Genomic DNA, 27,215 nt, shown 5'->3' on the forward strand with positions numbered 1-27,215 from the left:
AGATTCTACACATAATGCCAGGGCCCCAAGCACATGAGTGTGCATCCACAAATCCACTCACCCTTGAACCCCCCTGTCAGTTTTCTTAGGGTACTGCAAGGAAACACTGACTCAAGAATGTTTGGAACATTTGGGGAAAGAGGGAGCAGGTAGCAGTGGGAGCTGTGTGGCTCAACCAAAGGTGGGTGCTGACCAAACACCACCAGTGGTCTAGATGGGTTGAGAACAAACAACTTTGGAAACAACCAGTCAGGCCTAGGCTCCCTACATGGAGGTGAAGACAGCAGCAACCCTTTTCCCTAAACTGAATTCCAAAAAACATGCAGCTGTTGTGAAATACATGTTTCTGATTCAAATAGATGGAAATTCTACCAATTAAGGACTTTCAAATTTCCTGCATCTTGTCATTAACCCACCACACTTAGATCAGAAGTCTCTCCAAGTACAAAACATAGTACAACAGACACATCCCTTTTTAAAAAATGATGACTCTTAAATCCTCAAATATGATACATGACAATAGTCATACAATTTTACCAATATCATTTTTTGGTACCCATGAATAATGTTTAAACCATTTCCCTTAGACTTTTAAAAACTATTCAAAAACTTTCCCCTATTTTCTGAACATCCTACTACATTTCTGTTACCTGTATCGAGTTGAAGTATTCCTACTGCTAATGGCAGCACCTTCTCCAGCAGCTCATCATCAGGCAACAGAAGGCAAGCAGACTACTGCTGGGCCTGCCTCACTCATTTCTGCTCCACCTGCTGTTGGCTGTGGGAATCTCACAACCACATCATAAATTTTAAAATGTCTATGACTTTAAAGGTAATACAGAAACGGCTGCAAGCATATATTGACAGAGAACTTCCAGAGATTCAAGCTGGATTCAGAAGAGGCCGTGCAACGAGGGATATCACTGCTGATGTCCAATGGATCTTGGCTGAAAGCAGAGAATATCAGAAGGATGTTTACCTGTGCTTTGTTGACTACACAAAGGCTTTCAATTGTGTGGATCATGACAAGCTATGGACAGCATTGCAAAGTATGAGTATTCCTGAACACTTAATTATGCTCATGAGGAATCTGTACCTGGACCAAGAGGGAGTTGTTCAAACAGAACATGGGAACATTGAATGGTTTAAAATTAAGAAAGGTGTACGACAAGGTTGTACTCTTTCACCATATTTATTTAACCTGTATGCTGAGCAAATAATCCAAGAAAAATGTGGGTTATATGAAGAAAAACATGGCATCAGAATTGTAGGAAGACTCATTAACAACCTGCAATATGCAAATGATGCAACTTTGCTTGCTGAAAGTAGAGAGGACCTAAAACATTTACTGATGGAGATCAAAGAGCACAGCCTTTGGTATGGATTAAAAAACCCTCACCACTGGACCAATAAACAACATTCTTATTAACAAAGAAAAGATTAAAGTTGTCAAGGACATCATCCTTCTTGGATCAACTATCAACACTCATGGAAGCAGCAGTCAAGAAATCAAATGATGTATTGCATTAAGCAAATCTGCTGCACAAGACCTTTTGAAAGTGTTGAAGAGCAAAGATGTCAGCTTGAGGACTAAGGTGTGCCTGACCCAAGCCATAGTATTTTCAATAATCTCATATGCATGCAAAAGCTGGACAGTGAATAAGGAAGTCTGTAGAAGAAATGATGCTTTTGAGTTATGGTGTTGGAGAATATTGAAAGTGCCATGGGCTGCCAAAAGAACCAGTAGATCCGTTTTGGAAGTGCTGCCAGAGTACTCCTTGGAGGCCAGGATGGCCAAACTTCATCTCTGATACTTCCGACATATTGTTGGGAGGGACCAGTCACTGGAGAAGGATATCATGTTTGGTAAGGTGGAGAGTCAGAGAAAAAGAGAAAGACCCCTAACGAGATGGACTGGCCAGGTGGCGGCATCAATGGACTCAAGCGTGGCAACAGTAGTGCCATTGCCCCAGGATCAGGCAGTGTTGCGGTCTGCTGTGCATAGGGTTGCTATGAGTTGGTGCCGACTCGATGACATCTAACAACAGGCATTTAAGAACCTTTGACCTTATCAAGCAAGCTCTTTGCTTTGGAAGCAACAAGGAAAGAAAAGACAGCCCATCAGGGAAAACCCCCTTCTAGGACTGAAACTCAAAGGGAACTCCTAAGAAGTATAAAATGCTTGCTGGGAGTACCTGTAAGTGGAAGTGCAGCAATAAAGACGGGGCTGTTTAGCCATGTTCCATTGGCACCGGTTGACCTTGAAATGAGAACGAAATGGAAGGGTTGGCTGTTCTGAAGTGCAGAGAAGTATGTATGAACTCCCAAACTTGCAACTAGTATCCATGTGACCTAGCATGGATGGTTAGTTGACCAGAACTTGAACGAAAGAAGATGCTTGATACTGAGTACAAATGCAAAATACTACAATTTGAAGAACTAGACTTTTGCCTATAAATGCTGTGACTCAAAATTACAACTGGAATAGGATTCTCCATATCAAGGAACTGTATTTCCTTAGCATACTGGGTTGATAGGGACAAGAAATTTAGACACTGGCTATCAAAAATGGAGGGTAGGGTGGTGGCTACAAAGGCATGAAGTGGCTGGTTTATAAGCTTTCATGGGTGTACTTAGTTGCAGAATAAGGAGGAAAAAAAGCGAGATGGCAGAAGGTAAAAGAAAACAAGATCCTTCAATATGCTGTCTACAAAAGACATAAAAGAAAAATGGACAGTCTAAATATCCATCAACAGAAGAATGGCTGAGCAAACTTTGGTACATACAATGAAATACTACAAAAGGTTGAAGAATGAGGAAGAAATCTGTGAAACATCTCACAACATGGTTGAACCTGGAGGGCATTATGCTGAGTGAAATCTGTCACTCACAAAAGGACAAATATTATCAGAGACCAATGCTATAAAAAGTTACATTTTATTGATAAAAGAAACAATCTATGATGGTTATTGAGCAGAGGAGAAAAATTATTCATGGGCTAGAGCACAGCTACATTTTAACATGGGTGACAGGACAAGGTATATACAAGAGAGAGGTTAGCAGAGAAAAGATGAAGGTAGTGGAAGACACAAGGAAGAATGTAATAGATAAAAGTGAATACAGGTAAATGCTGTTAACTGTTGACACCTTGAAGGGATTGCAACCATGTAATGAAACAAAGTATATGATTTGTTGAATGTAAAACTGATAATCTGCTCTCTAAACCTTCACTCAATTCACAATAAAAAGTTGAAAAACAAAAACCTATGGCCTTAGGTAGAATCTCCACTGAGTAGTATCTCATCTGTCTAGGCAGGACTGATGAAAGGAAATGCTGATAGTTCTCTTGTGATACAATAGTGAATAATTGGTATCAGGACTGATTGTGAGGGTTGTATATGTAAAGGTAGACGTTTTGTAGCAAGGAGGGGAGTGATTAACTTTGCAGCCTAGGTGCAGAGGTCTCTGGGACCATGATGGGAGAAGAGCAGAGAGCAAAACCATACCCACAGAAGCAGTGATTGATGCCTGAGATGGAGGCAGAGAAGATGACTAGGAGAGATGGAACAGCTGGGGACTTTAGACCGGGGTGTGGGGGTGTGGGGGGTGTGGAAGCAGGCTTGTAGGATATACCCTTTGGTTGGTTTTTGATGCATGGGGGTGATTGTAACCATGGCAATGAAATGATATACGAGGATGAATGTAAAACTAATGTTCTCTCATGTAAACACTATCACATATTTCATAATAAAACATTTAAAAAAACAAAAACCTATGGCCCTTTTGATCTGTAAACCTCAGGCTGACCTCATGGCACCCCACCTCAATCACTGAGGTACACATTGTCAAATCTGGCCTTGACTTGGGCTGTTTTAATGTATTATCGCACAAACTGAAATTTCTTTCCAGTTCTTAACAGTGAATGTGGTGTTTTCTTGTTCTGCCATTTTCTAGCAGTAGTGAACTTGGACAAAAAACTTCATCTCATGTAGAACAGCTATATAATATGGATGGAGTTCTCATGTGGCGCTGTAGGATAAAGCACTGGACTTTTGATTGAACTGCATGTTTGGCAGTTGTTCCTCAGAAACCCTATACAACACTTAACAACATATGTAGACAGTGACAATAACCACCTCACAGCTGTTATGAGGATGCAGTGGGTAGATGCTGTCATCATTAGTGTAATTGTTTTAAAGGGACAAGAATAGGTATGGCTTGTCAATGGCTGTATCTTCTGTGCCCAGAATAGAGTTCAGCACATGGGCAGTGCTCAAATACTTCTTGAATGAAGCCCTGGGGGATATGTGAGAAATCCTTCCTGGTTGCTATAATGTGCTCGTCCCTTTGTTCCTTTTTAAGATCACCAAGAGTGTAGTGCTAAAACCATAGTATTTTGATTTGCAGGTGAGCCCTGTACATAGATAGGCCAGTTCAGTGGCCCTTTAACCCTGACCCTGCTGCCCCACTGAAAACACTCACTAGTAACCAATCCCATCAGCAAGACTGGAGGCTCCTGGAGGGTGAGGCTTATCTATCTTCTGAACACCATTGTACATCCAGGCACCAAGCATGGGTCTAGCACACCCACCTAAAAGAGGAGCAGCCATGAATTTAGACTGGTAGTGTCTCAGACCTCTTCTGACCTCAACTGTTCCATAAATGCTGTCCACTGTTCTGGAGTCTTCACCTCTACCACTTACAATTGTCACTACTTCAAATACCTCAAATGTGGAACCCTCAAATCATACTCAAATATCATTTCCTGTCCTCAACTCTTAGGGACTGGACACCAAACACCTCCAGTTTCCGTCCTGAGTCCTTTCTTCATACTCTTCAGGGGCTCTGTAAGGTCCTAACTCCTCATCATACTCCAAGGCCTTATGTGCCTGTCTGCTCTGGAGGAACCCAGGAGTCATTGACAATGAGGGACTTAGGGCTTCAGCAAGTGCTGTGGGGCATCAGAATCAGTGCCCTACCACAATCCAGGAATTTTCTTGTAGGGAATGGTTTGGCCTCTATCTACAGGGAGCCAGAAAGGGAAGAAAGGAAGGGCTGGCTCCTCCACAGCCCTCTGGAGGGGATGACTAACAGGAACGTCTTTGCCTAGAGCTCACTGACCAGATCCCCCCTGAGGAACTTACTTAGACGGCTTCTTGGACTTTCTGAAGAAAGACACTCCATACACTTTTATAATCAGAAACTTACATTTTATTTTGAATAAACCACTCAACTTTGAGCAGATGACATCGCCTCAATTAACTGTTTCTTTGAAGAAAAGCATAGAGATATGGTAAATTCATGAAAACACTGTCTTCCTTTCTTTTTCATTCTTTAAAAGGCAGAAAAAATCTGCCTGGCCTTACCCATTTTCCTGACATTAGTGAAGGACAGCCACTGGAGGCACAAAAGGAAGCTCTCCAACAGTCAATGGCTATAAGCTACAGGTCTGGATAGAGAAACTCCTGCAGCTCCTGTGGTCAGGGCCACAGCTAGATGTAAGTGCAAAATGTGGCAGCTGTGCGGTTCAGAAAACACCCAATGATGCCCAGGATGGGATTCTGGGCAGAGCTGCAATCCAGTTCCTTGGACTATGGCAGTGCTTCAGAAAGGACACGAGGATCCTCCATGTGCGAACACAGCATTCACATCTCACCCATCACTCCCCATTAGCAGGTGCTCACCTTGTTTACAACAAGCTCCTTACTGACACCTACTCTGGGTTTATGTGCCACACTTCTTTCTGACTCTCCCACCCTACCCCAAAGCCCCTCCTTGCTGGCTAAGGATGATAGGAAGACAAAACCTGAGAAGGGAAAAATGGACTCTGCAGCCAGCCTTGTACCCCAGTATCCCAAGAGTCACAGCTGTCCTCTGTCTTCAAGAGTGACTCAGTTTCACAGCTTACATGGTACCTGGGAAATTGCTGACTGGAAGTGAAAATGTGTGAGTAGTAAAGAATTTTCAATAATATTCACAGATAAACTCCCTAACCAGCTCTCCCAGGAGGTTAAGGAGACCCTGTTTTGAGCACAAAGAGCTCTTCCACTCTCAGAGTGGAGGCATCAAACAGAGATAACATACCTAATTTTTCAAAGGTTGGGACAAGCAGAATACCAAATGAACCACTGGCTCCTTTTAGCTAGACTGCCCCCAAATCTGGCCCTCTCACTTGCCAGGCCCTCGTAGTACAAGAGCTGAGACTACCAACCAAGGAGCCTCCTGGTCTCAAAGACCCAGGTCTTCAAGGTGGTATCTTCTGCTAGGTGGAACCAGGTGAGGGGAGCACACCCAGCGCAACTGCCAGTTATATTCCAACCTAACAAACCCACTGCCACTTAATCAATTCTGACTCATACTGACCCTGTATGGGGTTTTTGAGACTGTAAATCTTTATGGGAGCAGAAAACCTCATCTTTCTCCCACAGAGCAGCTGGTGAATTTCAACCATCAGTCTTGCAGTTAGTAACCCAATGCTCATCCCGTAGTGCCACCAGGGCTCTGAGATGTACTCCCAGTAATAGGAAATCTGGTCCCTGAGCCCGGAGGCCATTGCTCTAGAAGGATCATGCTGAACTCTGACAGGAGGACGGTGCCAGGTACATGACTCTGGTCAGAGTTACCCCCACTAGAACACTGGCACAAAAGAAGGTACCAAGATAAAACACATTTACTTTGGGGCACAAATCCTTTTGTAAATGGATCTCTACCTTTAAGAGACAAAATGGAAACACTGTTGTTGAACCCTTGTCACCTAGTCTGGAGGGCCACAAGCATAAATATCTTCTGGCCTCAGTAGACAGGTCCCAGTAAGTCTCACTTTAAGTAAAGATGAGCCCATGGACATGTAGTGCTACAAGAGGACACCAGTGGCAAGAAAACCCTGTCTTGTACAGTTTCCTCACTTCCAAGGTGAGGTAAGTGTACCTCATCACAGAAGGGTCTACAAGGACCAGGCTGGACACATGATGCGACTCTGCCCTCCACACCCATTATTACATGAACCAAATCAACTCCCGCCATCTCTCCCCTTGGGACTCCAGGTGTGGCCAAACACATGAACTGCAGAGCAGAGACCACCTAAGGCCCTCCTATAGTACAGACATTCAGAGGCAGGGTGGGTGGGCAGCGTATGTTCTAAGTAAAATAGCTAGAGGGTGAAACACTCCAATGCCAATTTATTTTTGAAAAGGGTTCTCGTTATTCTACGGTTTGCCTTTCCCCCCACTTTTTTTTTGTATAATTGTACAACCTTTGAAAATTACATTAAGTTGTAATGATCTAATACTATTAATAGCCATTCAGAAAAAAAAACTTCCCTTCCCTCCCAACAACCATCCAGGGGGAATGAGAATCCTGAAAAGAAGCCAGTTCAACATGGCTTCTACCCTGGTAGAAACAAAAAGCAAAAAAGATGAGAAGAAAACAGAAACTGACTAAGAGGTGTACTGCCAGTGTCTCTCAGGAGTGGGGCCCTGGCTGTCGCCTGGGGTTGTAAAGGTAGAGCCTGCAGCATGCAGTGTGGCAGCCGGGAGATCTCTCAGCCGCATCTTCCTCACCCCAGCACATCCATGTCTTGACCTAGGTGTCATGGAAATCCTTCAGCAGGGTTCTCCGCCGCTGCTCTGCTATATGCATCTGGTTCTCCAAATCCTGCACCAGGGAAGGAAGACAGATGTCTGTATGGCAAGAAGCAGCTAAAGTTGTGCTCACCACATCAAGGCCTCTAGAAGAGTTCAAAGCACTGTCCTCACACCTGCTCAGCAGCAGCTTCTAGTCCACCCCCCCCACCCCCACCCCACCTGTCACCTGCTACCACAGCAGTCTTCCCTCACTTACAATCCCAGGTCTAAGGCAACAGCCGGCACTCACCCCTCTGTCATAGCTGTCTGCACGCTCCACTTTCCATGATAGGTTTTCTATCTCAGCTTCCAGCTGAGCCTGCTGGTATTCAAACTGTATGGGCAGGGCAGAAATGAAGTCAAAGGCGAAAGGACTGTAAGCAGTTTCAGAAAACTAATACTGTTCTCAGATGTAGAGGACAGTGCCATTCCCTGTGTCCAGAGCTAGAATCCACACCAAAGACTACCCAAGGAATATGGCCTAAGAGGGAAGAATTTAAGACACTGAAGGGAATGGTTCCAACATACAGGGACATAGATGTTGCAAAAACAACTCAAAATGGACATTTGCAGACACGATTTTCACTTAATATTTTTCATGTGCTCAGCCCTTCTGCAAATTGAAGCGTTAAAAATATTCAAACCATTTGACATCTAAGAATCTCACCTCAGAATAAAGTTTTATATATAAAGATTTTTCTTAACATCTTATTGGCAATTATGTAAAATAGGAAACAATAAATGCTCCAAATGATAACAACTATATAATGAAACATTTGCATAAATCGCATACGACATTCTACCATTCTAGTGAATGATGACAGCTGGATATAAAATGTTATGTATAGCATAACCTCAATGATATAAACTGTAGTAATTTTAAAAGGCTAGAAAATGCTAACTGGTCATTTGTGGTGGGATTATAGATGAGGCAAATACTTTTCTGTGTTTTCCAGCATTTAAACAATACATATAATATATTTTGTAATCAGGGAAAAACTCATGTATAAAATGCAGGAACTGAACAAAAACAACTTCAACTATTACTTAGGAACATATGTGTCCAAAGTCCTCCCAAAGCACGGGCACCTGGCTCCCAAGGGACCAGAAATACTTTCAGGCCACAGAACTGACTCCACTCTCAGTCAGTCACTCTTTAAATATGGTCATTGAGAGGCTATGGACGCAAAATGTCAGTACTTGAGATCTATTCTGGAGATGCCCAAAGTAGAAATGGTAAGTTAAGTCTCATTTTGTCCTCTCAATGATAAGTATCTACTTCTTGTTTTCCTGCAAAGTGTCAAGAAAAAGGGTACCCAAGATGGCAGAATGGAGGGTTGCTTTGCCTTACCAGTTTCTTCCTGGGTCCAGACTCCATGTAGTACGCATACGGATACGTGTATTGCAAGGTGTATCGACACTGAAATAAGAGAGAAAAGTGAAGATGATATGATTAAAACCTACCCACATCTCACATGGTATTTTTGATTCTTATCCCACTATACAAATCTGGCCAAGCCAGTGAGGATGAACTGAAAGAAAAGGGTCATAGAACACCCCTGGTTCCTTCTTCAAACTGTGATTTACTATCCGCAGTTGCCTCAATGGCTCTTCTCTCGAATTGGAACCAGAGTCCACCCACCTAGCTCAATAACTATCTAAAGACAATCTCCGGTTTTCTTTTGAGTAATGCATGGGTATGTACAAAAGCAGAAGAGAAAAGCTCTAGGTTGCCCCTCTAACTCCTTGCCTCAATGAAGAGGCAATAAAGCACTCTTCTTAGAAATTCCCCAGACAGCCAACTGAGGCCTGGGTCCTCAGTGAGTCTGGCCTAGGTAATTGTGGACTCCTAAGCCGGAACACACAGAACTGCAGAGTGTGCTAAGCACTCTATCCATGGAGGGTCTCCCATCCATAAATGCCTGGGCCGGCAGGACCAAGCATTCAGCAGACATCAGATAAGTATAACAGCACGTACCTTGGCCAACAGCTTGGCAGCATTCTGTAGGTACTGCCAGTCAATCCACGTCCCCAGGTTGTTCATGACTCTCTCCTGAATCTTCTCATGAATCCGTTGATATGTCTGTGCTTCCAGCTGCAAGCTTTTGTTGTGGTTTTCCCACTGCAGTGTACAGAAGGAATGAGAGAAAGCTGCAGAAGTCCTGGGAAGATGTGGAGGTCCACACTGGAATTCAGTAAATACCTAAGCTGGTGGCAAGGAATGGTCACATTCTCTTCTAAATTATGTATGTGACTGTGTGTTATGAAGCAGGAGCGAGACTTCTTCAGTACATATTCTAACCCTATTTAAAATAGCTGCTTGCCTGCGTACCAGTTCACTGCTCCTCTAAGACAATAGGGCTCTGGTCCTAAGAACTAAGCAAAGTTAGGCCCCCACCATTTTACTGCACTTGTGATATACTCTGTAGACTTAAGGGGTTCCCTAAAAGGAACTGTCCTCTAAATCCACTATGATAGTTGCTGTTGTTAAGTGCCATTGAGTCATTTCCAACTCAAAGACCCAGTATAGGGTCTCCAAGGAGCAGCTAGTGAGTTTGAACCGTCGACCCTATGGTTAAAATCAATCTTGTGGTCCTGCACTTATCCTACAGCACCATACAACTCCCTTATTAGATGGAAAAGACTAGCTGGTAGTTCCTTGTCCTTCCAACCAAGGTCAGCACCACATCCTTCCCCAGTGGGCTTTGGCTGTCCTGTAGAGGACATAAAAGCCACATTTATGGAGTCAGCACCCACAGTCACCACAAAAGCTCCATCCATCGACTTCTGTATGTACAGGCTCACACTGGCTTATCAGTCACTGGGGATTCTACCCAACAGATCACCCAGCTGGAGTAGCCTACCCTTGAGGGGTAGTACAGGAGAAGACACCTACCCTCTCAAAGTAGAACAAATACTTCTTGAGAGCTTCCCTGGCCTGGGCCTGTTGGCTCTGGTTGACAATGTCGGGATTCTCCTTGTACCGACTGCACTCATAGTACTCACTGCCATGAGTCTTCCAATCTCCTAGACACATCCAGCAGAAGTCTGCACAGAACAGAGAAATAAGACATTTACACCCATTAAGACAACCCTCCATTATGCTAGAGGCATAGGCAAAGCTGTAGCACAGGCAGCCCAGAGAAACCCTGCTATGAGTTGGAATTGACTTAACAACAACTATAAGATGCTTTCCTTCAAACACACATACAGAAATTCTGTCTGGGGGTGGGGATGGGGGATCATCTAATAGAACTTCCCAAGGGTGTTTTTTTCCAGAGGGAACATACATCTCATCCCTGTCCCTGTTAATATGAACAGTCTATGGATGGTCTTAATTTTGGGAGCATGTGTGCTCTGTGCCTTTTTGATCCAACATAGGCAAATTCTGGTCTATGTCACTGCTACTGTATGGAACAGAAACATGTCCAACTGAGGCCTACCTGGCCATCGAGAGCACACATCATCTATAAACTACAGTCCTAACCACCTCTCACCCTCATACCACCTGTCCAAGGAAAATGTTTTGTATGTGAAGTAAATTTCTATAAAATTTATAGGTGCCCAAAGGGTCGTACTTGAAATTATGATTATGCTTCCACATTGAGAAAACAAATGGATAAAAAAGATCCCCTTTTAGATGCTAAATATCTTACAAAAATGCATTTAATGGAGAAGGGCCAAACAGTTTGAATGGATGTCAAGTACCTGGTCTACATTCTGTCTCTGCCAGAGACCCCAAATGTGGTAATTCCTATTTCCCAGGATTCACTCTCATATCTTAGCTCACTGACTTCCCAAAAAGGGCTCTTGGAAAGTTTTAAGAAAGCTAAAGCCAGGCCAAGAGACTAAAAAGGCTGTTCAATTTCTTTTTTCCTGAAAGCCTTCATGTGAAGTAGAAATACTGTTCTCTAATCAGTTACACTGTACTAGCTACTCTTTCAGAGAAATGATAAGCTGCTCCTATTAAGGAGCAAGGGTGTTCACTTTGTCATTCCTCTTTAAAACAGGACATGTGCCTTATTCACAGTTCTAAGTATAAACTGGACTCCTGGTGTGGCACTGTAGGATCAGCATTGGACTGCAAACCACAAGGTCAGCAGTTCAAACCCACCAGCTGCAACCTGGGAACCCTGCACAGGGTTGCTATGAGTCAGAACCAACTCAATGGCACTTAACAAACAACAAGTACACATACACACAGATAGAGCCCCATATCAAGGAAATACACAACTGTATCCTGGGCCTGGCTTCATTCTATACTTCATAGTCAATATTCCTGTTTAAAACCTTGCCATCTACCCTGATTTTATAGGGCTTTAAGGAGCTCTGGTAGTATAGCGGTTACGAATCGGGCTGCTAACCTCAAGGTCGGCTGTTTGAAACTACCCGCTGTTCCACGGTAGAAAGATGAGGCTTTCTACTCCCATAAAGATTTACAGCCTTTTTTGGAAACCCTGTACAGGGTCACTATGAGTCGGAACCGACTCCATGACACATAACAACAACAACAAGGAGAAAAAAGAACAGCACTAGGCCCGTACAAGGAGAAATTCTCAAGGTCTCTTGGTCACAGCTGAGCAACTGTGTAAACCTACTTGACATATCTTTTACTTGGAAGAAATTTGTTTCTTCATTTGGTCTGGCAAAATCAACAGATTCTACCTATAAAACTTGTTCCTGACAGAGGCCTGAAAGCACAAACTGAAACTCGAAATTTTTCAAACTCTCAAAGGAAAACTACTATTTTACTACCTCTGGCAAAAACCACGTACAACCTACTCTAAAGTACCTGTAAGGTAGCATGATAAATCCATGCTACTTACCTGCCTTCACAAAAATAATACAAAGAATACATTAAAATCTTCTTGATGACTGAAGAATCATTGACGGTCTAAAATAATCCCAAATTTGACTTCTGACTACAGGTGTCAGCAAGTTAGCAGTGAGATTAGAACTACGAACGAATGAATGAGTAAATAAAAAATAAGAGTTGCTTTTTGACAGTTATTATGACTATAGGCAACTGGGCCTTCCCTGGGTTTTGTTATTTCACTACAGAAGTACTCACTAAACAAGCAATGGAGACCCAAGCACAAGAAACACAGACCGCGCCACCGGGCCTTGAGCACCAAGCCTGGGACTCACCATGTTTACACTTGGAGCATTGCTGTCAGAGGGAAACAGAAGAGAACATGTTAAGGGCCAGCTGACCAAAGGCTTCATTTCACACACGCAAAACATACAGGCTTCTGTGCTCACCATGTGATTGCAGCCTCCATTCTTCTCAATGCAGATGTTGCACTTGGGACACTGAGGAGACAGAAGGGTGCTGTTAGGCTCACACATGATCAGGCTGGTTCTAAAACAAATTACACAAAGCTTCTGGCACCTGCGCCCAGTAGCTCATCGTGAGAGCACTTCTAGGGGAAGAGCATCTCACTTAAATGTGGCAGGTCACTGAGGCTAGAACAGCAAATTCAAAAAGTCAGCATGTTTGGCTTTGAAATACTACAAGCACGTACTGAGTCGCTATGTTAAATCTTTTACCATCTGTCTCAGACATGAAGCCACTCAAATTAAGCACAGCCTGAGTTAGCACAAAGTCTGCCTGTGTGAAAGACTGCTAAAGAAAGCCTAAGCGCTACCACACTGGACTAAGGTTTGGTCAGCTTGCCTGGTCTGCTTCCACAAGAAGGCAAGAAAATAACCTCTAAAGCCACTCTTTCCCACCAGCAACCTTTAGCAGTGATGCAAAGACCAGTATGATGCTGTGTTCGCCCACTGCCATGAAGTCAACTAAGTTTAATGACTATTCACCTTCATGGTAGCACACACAGCACTGCTTCAGATCAAAGAAGCAAGTTCACAATAAATGAAGTACAGCAATGGGCCCACGCTCATGGAATTCACTAATCTTACCATGTTTCTCATCATCCTGAAAGAGTTGGCTTGACAGAATGTTGGAATACAATGATGGAATGGCACAATTATGGTACCAGCTAGGTGACAATATCTCATAGGGTTAGGGCAATGTTGTCCAGATGGCTGCATATTCCCAAAACTAGGGTCCAATATATGGTGCTGTTTTTCCAATGGCCAGGATTCAATGGCCCCAGAACCAAGAGGTAGAAATTCAAGTGAGACTACTATCATTCCTAGTGAGCTACTTGAAAAATTTTTGCTTTCTGTTCCTACTTTGCTCTGTAGGTCTAAAGATCTTAGTTCCAAAGGGAGGAATGTTCCTACCAAGAGACAACAAAGACCCCACTGAATTGGAAGTTAAAAATGCCACCTGGTCACTTAAGGCTCCCTCATGCCCTTGGATAATAGGCAAAGAAGAGAAATTGAGATTTGGATCACCCCACCAAACAAAGTGCCACAACCAGCTCAGGTAACTTATTGAAAGTAAAGGAAATATGCAATGTGTGGTTTAAGGTGCTTACAGAAATGAGAACTATAATAGTTTTGAGTATTTCTTTCTTGTTTTGCTTTGTGTGTGTATATGTGTATTATATTTTTTTTCCCACTTTCCCTTTTCCAATACTTATTCTAAAGAGTATGATGTAAACAGGTTATTGTGTTCCAAACAATATGCATATTAGTTATATTATGTAAGATCCAAGTATGACTTTATCTTTAGTAGAGATTATGCATGACTTAAGGGATCATATATGGTTTAAGGAGTCAAGTTGACATGGGGTGGATTGTGATGATCAAAGTTGTGTCAACTTGGCTAGACCACGATTCTCAGCGGATTGACAGATATTAATGCAATCACTCTCCATTTTGTGATCTAATGTGAACAGAAAGGGGAGTGTCCTTGGACATGTGGCCTGCATCCAATATATAGAGAGGTTTGGGCAAAATTCACCCTCTTTTCTTCCTGCATCCAATTTTTTATTCTTTGACCTCTGGTTCTTGGGACCCCGAGCCACCAGTCTGCTGGCTGACCAATATATTTTGGGATTCACCAGCTCCTGCTACCCCATGAACCAATAGCCTTCTTTCTGCCTAACTTGTTGATTTTGGGTTCATCAGCTCTGCAACCAGCTTGACACGTGACCCATAGAGATATTTTGGGGCTTGCTGGCCTCCAGAATTGTAGGAGTCATATTGTTGTTGTTGTTGTTGTTAAGTGCCGTGGAGTCGGTTCTGAATCATAACAACCCTGCACAGGGTTTCCGAGGCTGTAAATCTTTACGGGAGCAGAACGCCTCATCTTTCTCCCGTGGAACAGCTGGCAGTTTTGAACTGCTGACCTTGTGGTTCACAGCCCGATTCGTAACCTCTACGCTACCAGAGCTCCTTTGTTGTTGTTAAGTGCCGTCGAGTCAGTTCCGACCCATAGCGACCCTGTACAGGGTTTCCGAGGGTGTAAATCCTTACGGGAGTAGAAAGCCTCATCTTTCTCCCGCGGAGTGGCTGGTAGTTTCGAACCGCTGACCTTAAGGTTCGCAGCCCGATTCGTAACCACTACGCTACCAGAGCTCCTTACCAGAGCTCCTTATACTTGAAATAAATTTCCGTGTACTGGAGTCCTGGTGTGGCGGTGTGGGATCATCCACTGGACTGCAAATTCAGTTTGAACCACAAGGTCGGCAGTTCAAGCTCACCAACGGCTCCTTGGAAATCCTATACAGGTTCGCCATGGGTCGGAACTGACTCAACAGCACTTATTAACAACAACAAAATATATTATTAAGGGACTTCAAAAAGTTTCTGGGAAAAGTCTATCTTTTCATTTCATTTATCATAAATGCTTTGAAGCCATCTCATACATGCTTCACTGGTTTTGCTCCTCTACAGAACCTAGTCTCACAGCTGTGCTACTGAGTACACTGACACTGCAAGTGACTGCCATAAGGGCGAAGTCTTGGGTACCAGGTGACTCAGGATTCAAGGGACCACAGCTCAACAGAACTGGGTAGGCCTGGGCTTTCATTACAGCTTTGCTATTTATCAGCTGTGTTTCTTAACCATCTCCTTCCCAAGGCTGCTAAAAGCTGGTAGGTATTCAACAAAGGCTAATTTTTCTTCTGATTCTCTTTCTGGTCAAACTTTTACAGGAACTTAAACATCTTACCAAAACATATTCACCCAAATGATCCTATCATAAACAACTGCAAATTCTAACAAGTGTGGGGGAAGGCCTATAGCCTCCAGCAAGGGCCCTGGGGCCCTGAGGGTTCTGCTCCCAGGTCATGCATCTCCTGGGTAAGACCTTGGGCAGCACTAAGGAGGGCAGATCCATGACAGGTAAGATATGATCCTTACGTCTTTAGTGTGAGCACTAATGTAGTTGGCCGTTTCAGAGTCGTCTGCACACTTCGTGAGCCATTTCCGGATTGTGGCGCAGTCTGTGGGGGCGTGATACATCTGACGACACTTGAAACTCAAAATAATAAAAGAAAAACATTCAAATACTTATGAGGTCAGCATCTCGTATCTTCAGTTTTCCTTTTGCCCAGGCCAAATGATTCTACACTAAAGCTTTCTTCAAACAGGCAGGGTCACCTCTAAAGGCCTGTGTGGCCTTTACTTACCTAGAATTACACTGAAATAGTTTTGAGTTACTCTTCAATCTGAGTCCCATAAAATATGCTTGCAATAATCCCAAGTGAAACGTTTCTGTTCTGAATAATGTGTGGTGTCAAAAGTCTTCCTAAAAGGATGTCAAACACAGAATTCAACCTCTCAAAGTGCATGGTGGAATACTGTATGAAAGACGCCTTAACTCAAATCCAAATCAGACCTGGGATCCACTTCTCACCTTCCAGTCACATGTATACACAAAGATGCACAAAATTCAGAACCTGTGTACTGTTGGGGGCATCTGATGACATTTGAAAGTTAAAATCAGAAAAGAAAAACATTCGGATGTTCACTGGGTCAGTCTCACATGCTTTCAAATTTCCTTTATGTCCAAGTCAACACAACTTAGTGGACAGTAAGGGCCCTCAGCCAGAGAAAAGTTTATAATGTGGAACACAAAGGATGGAGAAGTAGTAGGTCTTAATCTTTGGTGGGCCACAGACTCCCTCAACATTATCCAAAAGCAGGAACATGTGCACATATACACATTTTCCAAGTAGTTTCTCTAAAGTCTTACCATGAATCATTCATCCAGGGAGTTGTGATTAAGGCAACAGACCTAGACCTAAATTATGACTGTCATTTCTAGATGGGTTACTCTTGTGCCTTGACTTCCTCATCTATATAATGAGAGTAACAACAGTACAAATCATACAGTTATGATAATTTAGGTAAAGTGATTAGGATAGTGCTTGTTATCTGGTAACTTTAGCTTTTCTTCAGTAAACTTTAACTATTCTCATCACATTTATTGAATAGACGAGTGAACCTCGAGTTAGATAAACCATTCATCTTGCCCGTTTGATACAAAGAGTATCCCAAACCCTGAATACAGAAAACAGAAAGAACAAAGGCAAATTAAATCTAATTTTAGTCAGTAGCCATTTGCCCAGCTCTCAGCCTCTCTTCAGACACACCTATGGGTGGGAACTGCAAGAATCGAAAGTATCCTCTGCAGATATCAAGTGCTACCCACTTCCTAGCTATGTATTAAACCAATGATGACAAAAAGTATTCACATCCTGAAGTAGCCAGCTGAAGTGAAGATGGGGGAGGCTAGCGAGAACTCCCGGACCACAAAGAGTACCCATTTGACCTTGCGTAGATGGCTTGCCGACCAGAATTTAACCAGATGAAGATAAAGAAGTATGATGTAGGGAGCAAGCATAAATTGCTAAAACCTGATCAACTGGACTCTTGCTGCCCAAAATTTGAACTGAATAGGGGAAGGATTCTTCAAATCAGGGATCAAGCATGTCTCTTCAGTACACTGGGTTGAGAGGAACAGGCAACTTAGACTTCAGATACCAAAACTGGGGGGCTATAAAGGTACGAAGTGACACACTTGCAAGCTTTCCTGAGAGTACTTAGTGTCAGAACGAGAGGTGTAAGACAGAAACCCTACTGAATAGTTTTCCTCCTGTCCAGATGGGTTTGGTGATGAGGGGGGATAAGATTTTGTATTCAATTGTGAGTAACTGTTTTCAGGTCTAATGGCAATTGTCACAAGTGTAAATGTCTAAGTACAACTAAAAAGGAGGAGCAGTTAATCTGTCCTATCAGGATTGGAGGAAGACTTATTAACAACCTGAGATATGCAGATGATACAACCTTGCTTGCTGGAAGTGAAGAGGACTTAGAATATTTACTGATGAAGATCAAAGAGCACAGCCTTACATATGGATTACAACTCAATGTAAAGAAAACAAAAATCCTCACCACTGGACCAATAAACAGCACAATGGAGAAGAGATTGAAGTTGTCAAGGACTTCATTCTTCTTGGATCAACTATCAACACTCGCGGAAGCAGCAGTCAAGAGATCAGACGACGTATTGCATTGGGCAAATCTGCTGCACAGGAACTTTTTAAAGTACTGAAGAGTAGAGATGTCAGCTTGAGGACTAAGGTGTGCCTGACCCAAGCCATGGTATTTTCAATAACCTCATATGGATATGAAAGCTGGACAGTGAATAAGGAAGATCGTAGAAGAATTGATGCCTTTGAGTTGTGGTGTTGGAGGAGAATACTGAAAGTGCCATGGACTGCCAAAGGAACCAACAGATCTGTTTTGGAAGAAGTGCAACCAGAGTGCTCATTGGAGGCCAAGATGGCTAGGCTTCATCTCTCATACTTTGGACACAATGTCCGGAGAGAACAGTCGCTGGAGAAGGATGTCATGCTGGGTGAGGTGGAGGGTCAGAGAAAAAGAGGAAGACCCCCAACGAGATGGATTAGCCAGGTAGCATCATTGATGGCGTCAAGTGTGGCAGCGGTAGTGAGGTTGGCCCAGAATCGGACATTGTTTCGTCCTGCTGTGCATGGGGTCGCTATGAGTCGGTTCCGACTAGATGGCACCTGACAACAACAACAACATCAGGAACAGGGAACCCTAGGACCATCACGAGGGATGATCATGACAGGGGCACAGGATCTTAACCAGAAATGCGACGACAGTATAGATAGTGGCAGAGGTGATGGCACAGAGAGACATAGCAAAAGAGGACTATAGACCCATGGACTGCGTGCAGGAGGCTGGCTTGCAAAATGTGCCCTTTGACCATTTAAATGAATATATATTTAAAATGTGGTATGTGTACATCCAAAAATAAAAGGGTAATAAAAGTAAATACTGTTGTGAGCATGGAGGAAGACTGTAACCATTACAATTATTTGCTGAATGTAAAACTGGTGATCTGCCCTGTAAACCTTCACTCATTCAATACACAATAAAAGCATTAAAAAAAAAAAAAAAAAAAGTATATTCACATCCCTGGTATGGAGTCACCCGCAATACACCCTCCTCCACACACAGAGCTCAGTAACTTCTCCTCTGTGAATATCTAGGCCTCCATCTCCTCAGAAAAGTCCTTCTTAACGACTACCTTCCCAACCCTTCCACCAGACAGCTAACTCCTTGCTCTATGCTTGCTTCGTCTTCATTCTGCTTGTGGCCCTTCCCACCTCATTCTGCAGTTTATTTGCTTGCAAGTCTACGTACTGTTTGCCTAAGGTACATGCCATTTGCTGAGTGTAAAGGAAACCTATTGCTTATGGTGGTGAGTGATTTACTAGTCTACACCAATCATTCCCCACAGCAAATCCAAACGTGCTGCAACAATGCTTTTTTCATGAAAAGAGAAACTTATTGAAGAAAATGCCAAATACCAAACAACACTAACATTCTTAAAGTGACATCATAATAGTTAAAGCCACTACCAGCAAACAGCTCTGCTTTTAAATTTTTCTACTCTAGCTTGAAAGAACTGATAGCAAACATGAAGCGCTAATCTCCTGTGGCTGCCTACTTAGGCTCAGGTCACAAGACGACAATGTTCATGCCCCCTACAAACAGAATTTGAGAGGAATATAGAGACATGAAGCATTCAAGGCCTCATTAACATGATATCATCTTGGCTTTTCATCACATTTTTGTTTGGAAAAATGACCTTCCGTTTACTTAACACAATAATCATAATGTACACAATTTTGCATTTTTTATACCAAGAGAGGAGTCCCTAGGTGGGGCAAACAATTAAGTGCTAAGAAATTGTGGGGTTTGTATCCACCAGCGGCACCTTTGAAGACAGACCTGGTGATCTGATTCTAAAAGGTGTTACTCTGCACTCACAAGGGAATGGCAACTAACAACAAGAAAACTTTTTTGTGTGCAGCTATGTAGCTTTCCTTTTAAAAAATCGTACGGCTACAGGGTATTTTACATAATTGATAAGGTAACTTACATGTTTATGTGGTTTCTACCTTCCTGATATCGCAGAAAATATTGAAACAGACAAAGCCTACACATATTTGAATGCTACTTCACAGTACGTAGTAAATCTGCATACTAATCAAGAAAACCAGTGCTAGTTGGCCACTCTCCTACTTTGTCATTCTTCACTAATTTTCCAATTACGATGTAGTATTGTGGAAATGAAACAAACTTTGCACTATGTTGAATACACTTATGAATTATAACCTTAAAAATTCTAGCCAAAAGCAGCAACGCCAGAGAAGAGCACAAGCAGAATGTGGGACCTTATCTAGATAAGCAGCGACACCAGAGACGAAGGCAAGAGATAGGGTCATGGAAAGGGGGAGCAGCTGAGGACTCTAGATTCATGGGAAGAGAGAGACTAAGAGCTGGTATCCAGGAGGGAGACTTATAGAACTTGCCCTTTGGAGATGGAAATTATTATATATTGCTTAGTTGTGGGTTTTTTTGTGGGGGTTTTTTTCCAAAAGCTAAATTGAATAGAGAGAAATACTGTTAACTGATGCTTTGTGGAGGGGATTATAATCATTGTAATGAAACAAGGTGTATGACTTGTTGAATGTAAAACTGATGATCTGCTCTGTAAACTTTCACTCAATCCACAATAAAACCCTTTAAAAAAAAAAAAATTAGCCAAGAAAGGTAAAGAACTTTAAAAGGTTGTAGCTTTTCAAACAGTAACATATAAATTATATATACTCACACAGAGATCACACAAGTTCTCAGTCATGTGTTTCAGTAGCATAAACCACAACACATTCTCCAAGAATCTGCACCACTTTTGTCTTCAGACTGAGCATTCATCAAGCACCTCATGGAACAAGATATGTTGAGCACAACATCTTTGAGCAGAACTGTTCTGGCTCAGAAACCTTGCTTCTCACTCTACCCACCCCTATACACAGTAACAACACTGGAGCTGTGGAGGAGGAAGGGGTACAAGCCCAGAGCTGTTCACCACCCACACCCACTCTTACCAGAAGACCTCATTGCATCGATTGCACTGTACTCGGCGAGCTCTTGGCTCCTGTACCCGGATAACCATGGGGCAGTCTGCACCAGGGCACAACTGGAGCTGGTAATGACTCTACAAACACATTAAGGGGAAACAATGATGACATCCCTTGTTCTCTCTATCCAAATTAGATCCCATGAGTGTATAAGAAACTACTGTATTTTCAGTTAATAACAGAACATGGAACTACAGGAATTCAGAACAGATGTCATGAAGACCAGACATCAGCTAGATTTGAAAATTATCTGTTAACTATTTAGCCTCAAACAAAATAACAACCTACTGTCGTTGTTAAGTGTCATCAAGTTGGTCCTGCACAGGGTTTCCTACGAGTGGCTAGTGAGCTTGACCTTGTGGTTCAAACTCACTTTGCAGTCCAGTGCATTAACCCACAGAGCCATGAGAGCACTGATAAAAAGACCCAGACCACTAATCAATCTGATGAGGTCTGGCATAAAAGACAAAGATAAAAATTACGCTGCATGGAACTGGCGAACCCAAGAGAGAGGAAAGACTCCATAAAACTAACTGCTGGAATTCCAGACCAGTTTTCAAGTTGTTCAAGAAATAATACTTTTTCTCTGTGCTTAATCTCACAGTGAACAAAACTGGAAAGCAACTCCTGACTATATTGAACCCCGGACATACAATAGCTTGTTTAAACAACTGTACATAAGGTGAGATGTGGAAGACCTGGGATTTACACTTTCTGATTCTGCACAAGTGCTGTGCTCTTAACGACTATTCTAATGGTTTTTATACTTTTAAAAAAGCTATGCATCTCTTTCATCAAACACCGCATTTAATGGCAGTCTAACCTATAAAATAGTAACTGTGGAGAGCCTCTGATGGAGGAGTCCAAGAAGAAAGAAGGCAGAACAGGGGGCTGGTCATACCTCCACATAGTCTCTGAAGAGGTAGCGTCTGTATTTGTCTTTCAATTCTTCACTGGGAAGCAAAGGAAACACAAAGTCCTCTGGTGTTCTCAGTAGGCAATCCTGAGCCATACAAGAAACCCCTATGAAACAAAGACAATCTGATGAACAACCAAATGGCAGAATACACAATACACTTGCCCAATGGACTCAATTCTTAAGTACTAACAAATAAAATTCAGACTTCATATAAAAAATGCTCTAAACAATTGAATATATTGAAAACAGGGAAATTAACATATTTCCAAAGTGATGCAAAAAAACATCATCTCAAATTATATCACCAGAAGCACCACTAAAAACCAAAATCGTTTAAAAATCCAATAGGGTTCTTTACATTTAATATTTTATGTGCAAGTGACTCACTAACACGCTTGAGATTTACAGATACCCTTTAACGTGATACTCATTTGGTTTCAATGGCATAAAGTCATAGGATAACAAACTCTTGCTATTTCTGAGCTAAGGCTGCCACCTGAGAGAGCAATACAAGGTCAAAAGCTTAAAGGACAGTGCTCCCAAAAGTTGAACAAATGCTGCCTTGCACTCACCAACATATGTACCTAACAATACCCTTAATTTCCTTGTTTTGCTGATGACTGCAAAATTTTTGCCAGTGCTTATATGGTTTATATGGGGACCACAATCAGGGTCAGAAGAAAACACTCAGTTTACCTGAGTGCCTGAAAAGGCAGTGTTGAAGATAAACACTTCAGCCCAGTCTTTTACAAACTCATGGTAGACTCACCCACGCCCACGCCGTCCTTGACAAGAACTGAGCAGTGTTGCTCCCAGCAGCTGCGACAAAACTGGTGCTGACAAGCCAGAGAGAGTAGGTTTTCCTTCCGCACAAACTGCATACACACTGCGCAGTGGTAAGGGGGATGGGCTGTGGGGACCTGAGGAGAGGCATAGCCACATGAGCCAAAGAGGAGCCTCCATGTCCCAGGAGGCAACGGGGATGCCTGTACAGCTCGGTGCACAGGAGGCAATCCTGACACTATAACAAACACCACAGCTTAACAGTGAGTTGCACTGGACTCAACTGCAGTCTGCAAGTCCCAAGGCTGCTGAGCAGAGCGTATATATATATATCAAGGTTGACTAAAAAAGGGGCACCTGAGCTAGGCTTGCAAAATCACAAGGATTCAGAAAGGCAGAAAGAAGACAGAAAAGCGGAAGTGAGCTAATAGTGGTTTATAATGTTAGCCTGAAAAGCTCAGAATTTCAGAATTACTAGGGCTCTTAGAAGTCAATCAAGGAGTCTTGGTGATGTCATAGTTAAGCACTCGGTTGTTAACTGAAAGTCTGGTTCAAATCCACCAGTCACTTTGTAGGAGAAAGATGTGGCAGTCTGCTTCCCTAAAGATTATAATCTTGGAAGTCCTAGGAAGCAGTTCTACTCTGTCCTATTAGGATCACTATGAGATAGTATCAACTTGACGACAATGAGGTGATTTTTTTTGTTTGTTTTGTTTTTTTAGCAGTCATTCAGTCCAACTTCTTTTAGAGGTTATCCAAGTGTCTTTTGTAAACTGCCTTCACTCAGTACAACACAAAGCTGTACTTCACAAATACTACAAACTCAAGTCACTTACTAGAGGCTGAATCTACAAAGTTTCTCACAGACTAAATTACAGTTTTACTTGTCAAGGGCAGTGACTTATGCATATCAATATGTCCAAACCACAAAATTGCTTTTAACAAGTTACAACTCAACATAACCAAGATATGTCATAAGTAATTAATTCATGAGGGACAAGGAAGGCTCTGACTAGGGAGGAAAATCTTCTAGAATATGGATAAGCAACTGTAAAGTTTAAGTCTGGAAGCCATGTTGCTACATAAACTGGTAGAAAAAAAAGACAATCTAGGAGGCAGAGATTGATGGTGGTAAGGGTGGAGGTGCAGTGAGGTTCGCCATCAGTAATACCACGCAAAGCAGATTCAGGGCAGAGCTCCTAAACTCGGAACCACATAGACAGGAATATTTAAAAGGTATGAAGGCTTATAGCTAGTGGAACTTGTAGGAAAACTAAAAAATTGTGTACTTTTGAATCTGCCAGGCTCCTTGGCTGAACCAGCAACTTGGGCAAAACCAAACGGCAAGACCAACCAGGGAAGCAGACACACCAAGGAAAAACGCCATGGGAAGCTTGAAGCAAAGGTAGACAATACACTTCGTCGGTTTTGCTTTGTTCTGTATTTCTTTTTTTTTGTATCTGTTCATTATTCCCTAATGCTTGCGCACCTCCATTCTGGACACCCCCTCACCATTTATGGGTTCTTCTGCCACACATGCGCACAGATACTCTCAGCCCAAGAGCCGGCATAGCATTATAAAATAGACACTTGAGAGAAAGGAATAGCCAGAAATATCACCAGAGAAAGCTTGTTTAGTTCAGCTTCTACCTAAAACTGATGGGAATACCTAAAATGGGGCTACAACGTGCCCAGTGAAGGCAGCTTCCTGCAGAGCCTCTGCATTACATAAGACCATAGGTGGAATCCTGAACCCCATCCAGAATCTTCTGAGGTGGGAAATTTCCATTGTAAAGGACAAGGAGACCAGCATGGAGTGGCTAGAAGAACAGAAGATACTTCTCGAAAGAAAGATGGACAGGAAAAATACAAAACAATATAGACAGTCTGACTGATTACTACAAGAACAAGAAAGTTGCTCACCCAGGAGACATGAAGCCAAGTGGTTGGGTCCCCTCAGGGCAAACCACCCCCTTCCAAGACTAAAACTCAATGGAAATACACATGCGCTCTGATTGGTGACCATGTTTGTCACAGATAAGGGGAAATGAGGGAAAAACAGCAATGAAGCTGCAAGCTAAGCCCTACAACGTTCAACAGACTCTTGTAAACCCGAGTGGAGACCTGGTTGGCCAGCAGTGTGGCAAGACCTGGGGACTCCTGGGCCAAGAGTCAGTGACATAGCCACAGAGGATTAAAGTGGAAGAGTGAAGCATCCAAATGATAAGAAGAGAGGGCACAAGAACACCCAAACTTGCAGATAATACCCACTTGACCTGGCTTCAATGCCTGGATGATCAGAGCTCAACCAGAAGAAGAAAGAAGAGGGAAAAAAAGAGTAACAATTTAATGAACTTGACCTACACCTATGGGTGCAGTGGCTCAAAAGAGGGAACAAATCTTTATAGCGAGGATCATTCCCACCCCCTCTATACAAAGAGTAGACAGTGATGGGCAACTTGGACATTGGCTATCCAAAATGAGGGGCTACAAAGGCAAGAAATGACTGACTTACAAGCTTTCAAGAGGGAGCCTAGATCCAGAGGGTATGGAGGAAGATAGAATCTCCACTGAGTAGTACCCAATCTGTCTGGGCTAGGCTTCTGAAAGGAGATGGGGATAGGTCCCTTGTGATACAATGGTGAATAATTGTTATCGGGGCTGACTGTGAGGGTTAGAAATATAAAACCATCAAGGAGAAGAGTGGAGTGCGAGACCCTCCCCAGAGAAATAGTGATGCCAGAGATGGAGGCAGCTATGACAATGACGTGGAGAGAAGGAGCAGCCGGTGACTCTAGACACAGAGAGGGAAAGGGGCTGTGTGCTGACGACCAGGGGGAAGGCTTGCAGGGTATACCATTTGGTTGGTTGATGATATATGGAGGAAATTGTAACCATGGCAATGAAATGATATACAATAGGATGAATGTAAAGCCAATGTTCTCCCATGCAAACTATCACATAATTCACATTAAAACAAACAAACAAACAAAAACTCTAGGGACTGCACACCAAACCACTGAAAAAGTCTACCATAAGTTTACTAGGTTCTTATTAGCTCATAGAAAACACACACACACATACACACACACAAAGAAAAGGAAAAAAAAAACCTAAGGAAAAGGACTGGATTCTCATGTTTATCTAGCATGGTCCTGGAAATCCTTCTTCCAGGAGACTGCAGAAGTTTATGTGTTGATCTTTGACCTCAGTTCTACCTCCTGAGAGCTCTTTGAACATGGTCCTCATTTGTTCAACAAATATTCACTGGGTTCCCAAATATATAAGAAATTGCTGGGTATACAAGAATTGCCTTAAAGCAATTACAGTGATAGAGAAACTAAAACGATGACTAAGCCACTACAACACATATGTAAAGATAAAAACAGAGGAGTATGTAGGGGAATGATTACAGGAGACAGGCTTTGCAAAGGAGGTAGTTTTGGATTTGAGTCTTTAAAACGTGAGTTCTATTCCTACAAGTTCTCATGTGATGCTTGTGTGTTCCTCAGAAACAGGGTCACTATAAGTCAGAACCGACTTGACGGCACTTAACAACAAAATTCCCACAACCCAAGATGGGAATAAGGCCTTGACATTCCAGGCTAGGGAAAGCACATGCAGAGTCATTGAAGAGTGACAATAGGACCAGTTCTATTACTCCCAGCAGAAACGGAGTATAGGCTATGTGTTAGTGCTGAGAGGAGGGGGAGGATGGAGAGGGCCCAAGGACAGGCAATGGTGTATTCCCATCGATAAGGAAACTTTTGAAACTATATCAGAAATGGAATATTTAGGCCTATATTGGGACAAACCGCAAGAGCCAAGTACAGTCAGGTACAACGGGTGAGGGTTTACTCAAGTAGGAGAGACACTCACATGTTTTGATGGACTGGGCTGAACTCGAGCCTCAACAAGCAGCTGAGAAGAATTAGACTTGTATCTAACAAAAAGAAGAAATTAAGGCAATCAAAAATTGAAGACAAAATTTTTTATCAGGAATAGACCATACAATGTGGTCCACTGAAAGGTCTTTGTCTACCAATTCTCTCCTCAAAAGCCAACCTTCCTTTTATCTTAGTACAAGTATATCTTTCTCTTTTAATTTTTATGCTCTCAATTGGTATGACAATAACAAATAACTCTGCTTCAAAGGGACTCAACTGTAAGATAAATACTTATAATGGACCAGATCAGCTTTAAATCCCTTTGTGGAAATACAGGTTATCTCTATGACTTTAATCAGTAGACAGCATAAAGCGAAAGGCCAAGCCATAAACTGGAAAATAATTCAGTATCTATATGACTGACAATTAAGTATCCAGAATAAATAAAAAACCCCTAAAATTCCATTTGAAAAGACAAAATAATTCAATTAAAAATGGACAAAATTGCACAACTCAAAGAAAATAATAAATGTCAGTAGACTATACAAGTATAAATTACTGAATTGGTATACGCTCTGCTGTGTATAGTCTCAGCAACAACAAATTAGTTTTATTTCTAACATGG

General features: G+C 42.5%; 1 protein-coding gene across 1 annotated transcript in view; it reads right to left on the reverse strand.

Moving 5' to 3' along the window:
* Nucleotides 1-6,959: 6,959 nt before the first annotated feature.
* ARIH2 (ariadne RBR E3 ubiquitin protein ligase 2) overlaps nucleotides 6,960-27,215 on the reverse strand; it is a 69,586-nt gene continuing 49,330 nt past the window's right edge. The window contains exons 5-16 of the mRNA XM_006873625.1: nucleotides 26,583-26,646; nucleotides 22,690-22,840; nucleotides 21,903-22,024; nucleotides 20,969-21,078; nucleotides 15,900-16,017; nucleotides 12,885-12,935; nucleotides 12,771-12,792; nucleotides 10,519-10,670; nucleotides 9,601-9,744; nucleotides 8,974-9,042; nucleotides 7,873-7,956; nucleotides 6,960-7,653 (exon numbers count right to left, since the gene is read on the reverse strand). Of these exons, the coding sequence (XP_006873687.1) occupies nucleotides 7,582-7,653; nucleotides 7,873-7,956; nucleotides 8,974-9,042; nucleotides 9,601-9,744; nucleotides 10,519-10,670; nucleotides 12,771-12,792; nucleotides 12,885-12,935; nucleotides 15,900-16,017; nucleotides 20,969-21,078; nucleotides 21,903-22,024; nucleotides 22,690-22,840; nucleotides 26,583-26,646 (1,159 nt within the window). The 3' untranslated portion in view covers nucleotides 6,960-7,581. The remainder of the gene's footprint in view (nucleotides 7,654-7,872; nucleotides 7,957-8,973; nucleotides 9,043-9,600; nucleotides 9,745-10,518; nucleotides 10,671-12,770; nucleotides 12,793-12,884; nucleotides 12,936-15,899; nucleotides 16,018-20,968; nucleotides 21,079-21,902; nucleotides 22,025-22,689; nucleotides 22,841-26,582; nucleotides 26,647-27,215) is intronic.

This window comes from Chrysochloris asiatica, unplaced genomic scaffold, assembly GCF_000296735.1.
Source record: "Chrysochloris asiatica unplaced genomic scaffold, ChrAsi1.0 scaffold00246, whole genome shotgun sequence".
NCBI lineage: Eukaryota > Metazoa > Chordata > Mammalia > Afrosoricida > Chrysochloridae > Chrysochloris > Chrysochloris asiatica.